Source organism: Scardinius erythrophthalmus (assembly GCF_964197995.2).
Source record: "Scardinius erythrophthalmus genome assembly, chromosome: 23".
NCBI lineage: Eukaryota > Metazoa > Chordata > Actinopteri > Cypriniformes > Leuciscidae > Scardinius > Scardinius erythrophthalmus.
The window spans coordinates 22,921,150-22,932,495 of record NC_138243.1 but is presented as its reverse complement, the minus strand read 5'-3'; the positions used below and the strand labels follow the sequence as shown (position 1 = coordinate 22,932,495).

Below are 11,346 nucleotides of genomic sequence, written 5' to 3'. Positions count from 1 at the left end.
TTTTTTATTTTTTTATGAGAAATACTAATGAAAACATGTAAATTCATTCGTAGCCAAGACCTGTGTAAATAAAATAATAGAACATATTACTAATAGTAATCTAATGAAACAACAAAAACTGCATGAACATTTATTAGAAAATGTATGGTTTATTTATAATTAAAATATATTAGAGTTGATAAATGTGCCTGCAGTGTGACAAATTAAATTTCCTGTTCTGAGGTATCACATTACATGCTGTTTAAATGCATTTACAATATTTGTTAATATAGTTATATATATATATAACTATACTAACTATATTAACAAATATTGTAAATGCATATAAACAGCATGTAATGTGATACATAAGAACAGGGATAGGCAGATGATCTCATTTAGAAATAGTTAACCTATGGACTTTTAGACTCATCCTGTTTCTCTGGACACACCATTTGAGAAAGAACTGTCGGACTTCTTTGATCCTGATGCAGTAGATGAAGGGGTTCACTAGTGGTGGAAGCAGACTGTAGAACATGACCAGGGCAATCCTCTGACTGCTGTTTATCTTAGTGTTGTTGGGGATGTTAGAACTGGAGTAAACAACGAAACGTGGCACATAATAGATAATAATGATAGTCAGCTGTGTGGTACAGGTAGAAAAGGCTTTCATACGACCCTGTGCATTTGCTATACGAAGCACAGACACCAGGATACATACATATGAAAAGATGATAAAAGAGAATGGCACGAGAAGCACAAACATTGCTACACCATAGGGAAGGAGATTCTGTTGGCTGATATCTGCACAGGCGAGCTGGTTTATAGACCCAGAGTCACAGAAGCAATGAGCGATCATGTTTGGGCCACAGAATGGCAGTTTCACTGTTTGCATTAAGCCGATGGTTGGGGCAATCATTGCAGTAACCCAGGAAAGCCCTATTAAAAGTCTCATTGTGCGGTTAGTCATTAAAACAGGGTATCTTAGTGGGTAACAGATCGCCAAGTACCGGTCTAGAGCCATGATCATCATAATAAGAGAGTTTAGGGTCCCAAAATAGTGAATCAGCTGCCTTTGAAACAGACAAACGTAGAAGGTAATATAACCGTCATTAAACCAGTAGCGAGAAATGACTTTTGGCAGAGCAACTGTGCAAAAACCAATATCAGACAAGGACAAACTCAGCATGATAATATACATAGGCTTAAAGAGGCTGCGTTCAGTCACAAACAGGACCACAATGAGAGAGTTTCCAGTGATTACAGCGATGTAGATGCAGAACAAAAGTGCTGCCATCAGGCTGTAGTATTTGGGCAGAAGTCCAGGGAAGCCCACGATGAAAAACTCGGTTACAACAGAAGCTGCGGTTTCGTTAGCCTGTGACATACTAAAACATACAGTTAACATCTGTTTACAAAAGAACCAAATGTATCTGCCTTTTACACATGACATACCTTGTAAAATAATTTGTGGCTTTGATTTACTAATTTAAAAAATATAAATTTTCTTGAAGTTAAAATTATTCTTGGCAACATTTAAAAATACAATATAATAATGATAATATAAATGTATTTAAATAAAGTTCACCTATGAAATTATAAATTATTGTAAATGATAAAATACATAATTTATAAATATTGTTTTTCGTAAAACATGTAAAATATACATTAATTATAAAACATTATTTAGTTATTAAGATGAAAGAATTTTCCTTAAATTATTTACACAATCTGTGATTTCAAATATAAATCTAAATGTCCTTTTGGTTTGTATTTCAGCTGATCACATGATTACCTTGATTATTCCTCTGTTGAGTTATGTGACATCTGCTTAGAATATTCCTGGCTCAGTGTGTCATGTTTCTCAGTGATCAGTGCAGATGTGTGTGGTTTCATTGTTTTATAGGCGTAGAATCAGCGTTAAAGCCTGTAGGGTCCAACACGTCATGAAGGATCATGTTTTGAATAATTTTATGTCGTGAAACTGGGCTGACCTTTGGTGTTTAGGGAGAGGGGAATGTGTTTTGCTAAGATAACTATGGAATGAAGTTTGGCTTGGTTCCTCTTCCCTGATAGATATAACATTTATTTGCACAACACAGAAACATCAGCTGTTTCATTTCAAATTGGGTGCAACATAAATATATTTTTTTCTCCAGCGCAAAGTATCTTAGGCCTATTATTAAAAGTCTCTTTTATGACTCGTCAAGTTGGATAGCAAACAGCTCTTTTACTACATGATTGTGAGCTTTTTGTGCCACTTTGTGGGTAAATGATAACTACACACCGTAACACCAATGAAATTACAAGAAGCATTTATTGCATTATTTTTTGTTTTATTTATTTTAATTTAATATTATTAATATTATTTACTATATTTTAAAGCAAATATCTAAAATAACACAAAAATTTTAATAATTTAAACACAGAAATTTAAAATTCATCAACTGCATTCATACAGTTGATGAATCCGACTGGAGGATTCCGCATTTTGAGCCTTCACATACACCATTGATTGTCTCGCACAGAACACCTTTTAGGGACATTTTATAATGAAAAAATAAACGATAATGGATTTGATAATGTTTTTAAAAAGATAGAAACGTTGTTTAAACAGATATACCCAGACATACCCTGTACCCACAACAGTTTGCATATAGGACAAATAGATTCACTGAAGATTCTGTTTGGGAGACTTTGACTGTCTGGATCTGATTTGTAATTAGATGAGTAAACCCTTCTGGGTGCCTATCAGAGCACAGTTAATATAAGGATGAGGAGACAGGTATGCAGGTTTAGATGATGTATTGATTAAGGATAAGCCACAGAGGTAGAGGTATTTCACAGGTATGTCTGACCGGCTGGGTCAGTGGTACGTAGGTAAGCTATGGTCTGTAAGCTTGTTCAGAGGCGTCTGAGAAGATATGGACCTCATGAGTAACTCCTGCAATCCCAACTGCAGCAGGGACATAAGGACGAGGAAGAGAAACACTAGGAAGGCGGCGTAGTTCTTCTTCCCACTGCATCCAGGAGAAGAGCAGTTCAGGAGGTAGGTTAGGATCATCCCACTCTCTGTTGGTTCCAAAGATGCTTTACGATCACTTTCACACGGGTTGTGTAAGGAAGGAGCAATCCCAAAGGGTCATACTGTGTAGCAAGGACCCTATAAATATTCCGTAAGGTGTGGGTCTCATAGTTCACAGGTTGGTGTTTATAGGACAAGGTATCATAGGCGATCAATCAGACTCTGGGCTGCATCAGCAGTAGGTAGGCTCTGGAGGCAATTATCAATGTAAAAACATCTCTCCACAGAGAAACGTATCTCCTCATCTGTCAAGTGAAATGTATCTCCTCATATGGCATGTCTCGCCATAGAAAGCGGAGTAGAGGACGAACTTCAGGCAGGAGGCGAACCTGGTGGAACATCGCCTTAATATCTCCGCTCACGGCTACAGGATGCTCTCGGAAACGAAGGAGGACACCTGGAATGTGGACACGAGGCTCCAAGGGTAGGTCCGGGCAATAAGTGCTGGTTAAGGTTCTGACCTCTGTACCGATGGGAACAATTAAAGACAAGCGGGACTTTGTACCACGGCGTTGGACTATTTTCTTTAATCTTCTTTAAGCGCAACGGAGCAACTGTGTCTAAAGTGCTGGAAAAGAGAGAGTTAAAAGTTTCTGTCGCAATATCGAGTTCTTCTAAGCTATCTGGGATGCTGAGATGATGAAACTGATCAGGAAGATTATTAATAAAGCAATCTTTTAGTGGCAGAAGTGATAGGTCTAACATATTTGTAACACGGAGTCGGCTGTATACAGTAGCCAGCACAAATCTCAAACGTGATTTATCATTTACACTATATATTGCTACATTAAGTACCAACACTTCAAAAGAATTATATTTGAAACTAGACTTCTTAGTAATTCTGAAAATATTTCTATAAATTACAGCAACACCTCCCCCTTTGCGTTTCAGACGAGGTTCAGCACATCTAGATTATAGTCTGTAATCATATCATTAACAGTAAGTGCTTTTGATGTAAGGGATCGAATATTCAGCAACCCAAGCTTTATCATTTGCTCATTTGTATTATATCTGTTTTTTATTTGTTGAACATCAATTAAATTTTTACCCTTAGATGGGTTTGGAAGTTTTTTTTATGTCCTAATTCGGGGAACAGACGCAGTCTCTATATGATGATATCTAGGTGAAAGAGGCTCTATGTGATGGTATTTATCTGACCTTGGTGACGTGAGACAGTTGGCAGACGGTCGGTTTAGCCAGTCTGTCTGCTTCGTGACCTGAGCCCAAATTCATGTTTGAGCTCTAAGACTATGTGCCATATTAGTAGAGAGAACAGCAGCACCATCCCAGGAGGGATGAATACCATCTCTTTTCAACAGGTCAGGTCTGCCCCAAAAACTTTAACAATTGTCTATAAATTCTATATTATTTTGCGGACACCACTTAGACAACCAGCCATTGAGTGAGGACAATCTTTGGCTTGCTCAGTGGGGGATATTTAATTTACTTTAATCAATCAATAATACTATTGATCAGCCTTACCAAACGTGGACGTTTTTTCCACTAGAAACAAACCTTGTTGTGTTATTTTGATTTAATACTCTGAAGCTGCTTTGATACAATCTGTATTGTGAAAAGCGTTATACAAATATACTTGACTTGGCTTGACTTGACTTGACAATCTACTAAGTATCTCATCACTCCTGCGAACAGGAAGGGGGTCAGAGAAAATTACAGTGCCTGATATCGTACTTGCGAGTTCACACACCTCTTTAACATTAATTTTAGTGATCTCTGACTGGCGGAGTCGAACATCATTAGTGCCAACCTGAATAATAATCTTAGAGAATTTACGATTAGCATTAGCCAGTACTTTTAAATTTGCTTTGATGTCAGGCACTCTGGCTCCTGCCAAACATGTGACTATGGTGGCTGGTGTCTCTTTTCTATTTTTATGTAATAGAATCACCAATAACTAGGGCACATTCAACAGGATTCTCAGTGGGTGTTTCACTGAGTGGGGAGAATCTATTTGAAGTTGTAATCGTAACGGAAGAGCTGTGTTTTGTCCTGCGACTACAGTGTCTCACCGTCAACCAATTACCCTGCTGCACGGGCTCTACAGCCAGAACCGAACAATGTACAGAGTTCACTAAGCTAGTCACATCCAAAGCAATATCTAAAGCCCTTGCATGCTTACTATCCTCGATTAAAGTTTGGATGCGTGTCTCTAGTTCTGAAATCTTCCCCGTCAGCTTGACTATCTCCCTGTATTTATCACATGTAATTCCAGTGCTGACAGAGAAGGCTATGCTAAACATGTAACATGAGGTGCTAGTAACAATAAGAGGAGAAGATGACATGACTCACCGTGTTTGTTGACTGATCCTACTCACCTAAGTTGTTTGATGAACTCGTAAAAGGCGCGAGAAAATGAATAAATAAAAATAAATAAAGAGTGGACGGATGGCACGTTAACAGGCTAGTGAATTACTAGCGTGTTGTGCAAGCTGTGATTCAAAACAGAAAGATATACGAAGCTTACAGACGCAAACCAACGCAACAGCTGCAGCAGGAGCAAAGAGGCAGACAAGCACATGCAGCAAATGCCTAAATTGAAAATCAGGTGCACAGGTGCACAGATGCAAATGATTAGAAGCTCATTCTACTCTCTCTGGAGTAGAGAGCACAATGAATTGTTCTTCACGCGCAAAGTAACTAAAATTTTAAACTGTTTTAAGTTTCAAGAAAAGGCTCAATCTGTTGCATAGATATGATACACTACTCATATCTCTTCCCCTTGTGCTTTGAACTTTTCAACGTTGCTTCAACGTTGACTCCATTGTCTTCCAACGTTGCTTCAAGTGCATCATTCTGCGCATGGGATGTGCATAAACCACTCTGTATTGGAGCCTTTCATATTAGGCCTATAAAACTTTTGCGCAATGAAATATTATTAATAGCCTTTCATGTTCTGTCCTATCTATCATATGTTGTTGCCTTATTAAAAAGCTGCGCTATACATTTAAAAGAAATGTCTTTTCATTTCATAGTATATATAAATATATTTTTCATTCATGTATTTTATAACAATACAAAGATTTGTGTTTTATTTGTTCCCCACTAAATGTTTTTCCCCCTCCACTATAATAATAACTATAAGAATAACTTTTGCTGCTGAATTATCCACTAAACTCATTTATAATAATATTTTTGCCATAGATTATGAATATAGCCTTCTCTTACTCTAGCTGTTTAAATCTTTGCAAATAAATATCTTCTGAAATTTGTTTTGACAGAGATGGTTGGTTGTTTTAATTTTTCAATTCCTCAGAAAATGGCCCGAGATGTTTTAAAATCTTATAAAACTGAGATGTTTATACAGTAGTTAAATTTTGACAGTATATACAAAACAATCGTCCAGACAAGATGATCATTACCACAGTATTATATTAGTATTAATACTAAAGTCCTCTGATTTCATTTTCAATACAATCAAAACTGAGATGCAAGACGGCAAGTTGCATTTTAACAAAACGAGAGACCGCATTTGTGGTGATACAAGAGATGTGCGCTGTTATAATGTGTTGCTATTGACGACGGTCATATAATTGAATGTTTATGCTTTAAAAAAAGTGCATAGAACTGCTAATTTTATTTGTTGTCTGTTGATTTTCAAATATACAACTTTTTGAAATGTTTTCAGTTCTTTTTAAACATTTTCATCTCATTTGAACAAAACTGTGATAATACTGATAATCGTGATAATTTTGGTCACTATAATCGTGATATGAAATTTTCACACCGTTTCATCTCTACGTCGAATGTGACTGACTGAAGGGGAACCATCTTTCTATATCTATAGTCTTCGGTAAGAATCTAGCTCAGTAATTCATAGCTCAGAAGGACACTGTCATGTGCATCAATTATCAATGAATAATATTTATCTAAAATTAAGTGTGACATTATTTGAAATTTACCAGTTCGATAATGTGACTTAACAATAAGAAGTGAGTAAATGATCACAATTTTAACTAGCATTTGCTTTTAAATTTTTTTTTTTTTTTATCATTCGTAGCTAAGACCTGTGTAAATAAAATAATAGAACATATTTCTAATAGTAATCTAATGAAACAACCAAAACTGCATGAACATTTAGTAGGAAATGTATAGTTTATTTATAATTAAAATATATTAGAGTTGATAAATGTGCCTGCAGTGTGACAAATTAAATTTCCTGTTCTGAGGTATCACATTACATGCTGTTTAAATGCATTTACAATATTTGTTAATATAGTTATATATAACTATACTAACTATATTAACAAATATTGTAAATGCATATAAACAGCATGTAATGTGATACATAAGAACAGGGATAGACAGATGATTTCATTTAGAAATAGTTAACCTATGTACTTTTAGACTCATCCTGTTTCTCTGGACACACCATTTGAGAAAGAACTGTCTGACTTCTTTGATCCTGATGCAGTAGATGAAGGGGTTCACTAGTGGTGGAAGCAGACTGTAGAACATGACCAGGGCGATCCTCTGACTGCTGTTTATCTGAATGCTCGGGATGCTAGAACTGGAGTAAACAACGAAACGTGGCACATAATAGATAATAATGATAGTCAGCTGTGTGGCACAGGTAGAAAAGGCTTTCATACGACCCTGTGCATTTGCTATACGAAGCACAGACACCAGGATACATACATATGAAAAGATGATGAAAGAGAATGGCACGAGAAGCACAAACATTGCTACACCATAGGTAATGAGATTCTGTTGGCTGATATCTGCACAGGCGAGCTGGTTTATAGACCCAGCGTCACAGAAGCAATGAGCGATCATATTTGGCCCACAGAATGGCAGTTTCACTGTTTGCATTAAGGTGATGGTTGGGGCAATCATTGCAGTAACCCAGGAAAGCCCTATTAAAAGTCTCATAGTGCGGTTAGTCATTAAAACAAAGTATCTTAGTGGGTAACAGATCGCCAAGTACCGGTCTAGAGCCATGATCATCATAATAAGAGAGTTTAGGGTCCCAAAATAGTGAATCAGCTGCCTTTGAAACAGACAAACATTGAAGGTAATATAACCGTCATTAAACCAGTAGCGAGAAATGACTTTTGGCAGAGCAACTGTGCAAAAACCAATATCAGACAAGGACAAACTCAGCATGATAATATACATAGGCTTAAAGAGGCTGCGTTCAGTCATAAACAGGACCACAATGAGAGAGTTTCCAGTGATTACAGCGATGTAGATGCAGAACAAAAGTGCTGCCATCAGGCTGTAGTATTTGGGCTGAAGTCCAGTGAAGCCCACGATGAAAAACTCGGTTACAACAGAAGCTGCGGTTTCGTTTGCCTGTGACATACTAAAACATACAGTTAACATCTGTTTACAAAAGAACCAAATGCATCAGCGTTTTAGACATAACATACCTTGTAAAAATGGCTTTGATTTGCTAATTTGATTTGCTAATAAAAAAAAAAATATATATATTTTCTTGAAGTTAAAATTATTCTTGGCAACATTTAAAAATACAATATAATAATGATAATCTATGAAATTAAATTATAAATGATTGTAAATGATAAAATATATCATTTATAAAACATTTTCATAAATACATTAATTATAAAACATTATTTAGTTATTAATTAAGATGAAATAATGAAGTTAAAATTATTCTTGGCAACATTTAAAAATACAATATAATAATGATAATCTATGAAATTAAATTATAAATGATTGTAAATGATAAAATATATAATTTATAAAACATTTTCGTAAATACATTAATTATAAAACATTATTTAGTTATTAATTAAGATGAAATAATTTTCCTTAAATTATTTACACATTCTGTAATTTCAAATATTTGCAAAAATCTAAATGTAATTTTGGTTTGTATTTCAGCTGATCACATGATTACCTTGATTATTCCTCTGTTAAGTTATGTGACATCTGCTTAGAATATTCCTGGCTCAGTGTGTCACGTTTCTCAGTGATCAGTGCAGATGTGTGTGGTTTCATGGTTTTATAGGCGTAGAATCAGCGTTAAAGCCTGTAGGGTCCAACACGTCATGAAGGATCATGTTTTGAATCATTGATGTCGTGAAACTGGGCTGACCTTTGGTGTTTAGGGAGTGAGGAATGTGTTTTGCTAGAAGATAACTATGGAATGAAGTTTGGCTTGGTTCCTCTTCCCTGATAGATATAAGATTTATTTGCACAACATAGAAACATCAGCCGTTTCATTTCAAATTGGGTGCAACATAAACATTGGGTGCATTTTTTTCTCCAGCGCAAAGTATCTTAGGCCTATTATTAAAAGTCTCTTTTATGACTCGTCAAGTTGGATAGCAAACAGCTCTTTTACTACATGATTGTGAGCTTTTTGTGCCACCTTGTGGGTAAATGATAACTACACACCGTAACACCAATCAAATTACAAGAAGCATTTATTGCATTATTTTTTGTTTTATTTATTTTAATTTAATATTATTAATATTATGTACTATATTTTAAAGCAGATATCTAAAATAACACAAATATTTAAATAATTTAAACACAGAAATTTAAAATTCATCAACTGCATTCATACAGTTGATGAATCCGACTGGAGGATTCCGCATTTTGAGCCTCCACATACACTTTTGATTGTCTCACACAGAACACCTTTTAGGGACATTTTATAAAAAAAAAAAAAAAAAAAAAAACGATAATGGATTTGATAATGTTTTTAAAAAGATAGAAACGTTTCTTAAACAGACAGAAACTGAAAAAATACTACATTGCACATAGTCTTGCGTAGCCAGACCTTCAGACTGACGGCAGAAGGTCTGGACTCTATCGCAGCTTTTCTTGGCCAAGAGGACGTTTGCCTGACATATAACGCAACCAATCACATTTCGTTTTGTTCCGCGTCATGTTTAGGGGCGTGCCAATATAATGTCGATGTCCCTACAATAACAGACCGGCGTGCATTTAATAAATTATTCATTCAAGAACGTTGTGCAAGTTTACTGCAACAATGGAGCCGCAAACTTCACATACTTTTGAAAATCCAGCGTTTAGTTGATCCTGGTAAGCGGTAAGCGCTCATTTGTCTCAGTTGTAAACACAACGGCTTTCTTCTTCCACGAAGGGTTTTGGCGTCACGGCATTTGTTTCCAGACGGACCGTTAAAGAACGCGACACACACGTCTCGCGGACATCCTGTAGAATTCAACCAATCAGGTCGCGACTTCGAAACTCCTGAAGTGTTTCCAGAAAAGTGTGCCATATGCATCAGACGTTTAGCCAACGTTCCGTGGGCGTGACGTCTGAGGCTGAGACTACATTGCACATGTCTCCAGGAAAATGTGGCAAGGTCTAACACACATCACAGACTTTAAAGGCCGGAAATTTGCAAACAACTCTTCATCTCTGCCTGATAAGCTCAATCTCTTCTATGCACGCTTTGAAGCCTTGAACACAGAGCCCTGGACAAAGCTGGAAGTGATTCCTGACGAGGTGGAGCAGGTATTAACGCTAAACCCTCTCAGGTTTACAAGTCACTGAGTAGAGTGAACACACGCAAGGCAGCAGTGTTTTGAGAGTCTCGCCAAAAAACACATTCTGAGCATCATGCCAGCAAACCTGTACCCACAACAGTTTGCATATATAGGACAAATAGATTCACTGAAGATTCTGTTTGGGAGACTTTGACTGTCTGGATTTGATTTGTAATTAGATGAGTAAACCCTTCTGGGTGCCTATCAGAGCACAGTTAATATAAGGATGAGGAGACAGGTATGCAGGTTTAGATGATGTATTGATTAAGGATAAGCCGCAGAGGTACAAGTATTTCACAGGTATGTCTGACCGGCTGGGTCAGTGGTACGTAGGTAAGCTATGGTCCGTAAGCTTGTTCAGAGGCGTCTGAGAAGATATGGACCTCATGAGTAACTCCTCCAATCCCAACTGCAGCAGGGACATAAGGACGAGGAAGAGAAACACTAGGAAGGCAGCAAAGTTCTTCTTCCCACTGCATCCAGAAGAGGAGCAGTTCAGGAGGTAGGTTAGGATCATCCCACTCTCTGTTGGTTCCAAAGATGCTTTACGATCACTTTCACACAGGTTGTGTAAGGAAGGAGCAATCCCAAAGGGTCATACTGTGTAGCAAGGACCCTATAAATATTCCGTAAGGTGTGGGTCTCATAGTTCACATGTTTGTGTTTATAGGACAAGGTATCATAGGCGATCAATCAGACTCTAGGCTGCATCAGCAGTAGGTAGGCTCTGGAGGCAATTATCAATGTAAAAACATCTCTCCACAGAGAAACGTA

The 11,346-nt window shown here is 36.8% G+C and overlaps 2 protein-coding genes across 2 annotated transcripts; both read right to left on the bottom strand.

Moving 5' to 3' along the window:
* Window positions 1-373: 373 nt before the first annotated feature.
* Window positions 374-1,855, bottom strand: LOC308683448 (olfactory receptor 2AT4-like; the record flags this gene model as incomplete). The annotated part of the gene is made up of 2 exons (XM_081353919.1): window positions 1,775-1,855; window positions 374-1,367 (listed from the first exon to the last, which is right to left on the bottom strand). Exon 2 carries the CDS (start codon window positions 1,364-1,366, stop codon window positions 374-376), a length of 993 nt encoding a protein of 330 aa, XP_081210045.1. The 5' UTR covers window position 1,367; window positions 1,775-1,855.
* Window positions 1,856-2,845: 990 nt separating this feature from the next.
* LOC308683447 (olfactory receptor 1500-like) lies at window positions 2,846-8,386 on the bottom strand (the record flags this gene model as incomplete). The annotated part of the gene is made up of 2 exons (XM_081353918.1): window positions 2,846-3,080; window positions 7,416-8,386. The coding sequence occupies 2 exons, from the start codon at window positions 8,384-8,386 to the stop codon at window positions 2,846-2,848; spliced, it is 1,206 nt and encodes a 401-aa protein (XP_081210044.1).
* Window positions 8,387-11,346: the final 2,960 nt, after the last annotated feature.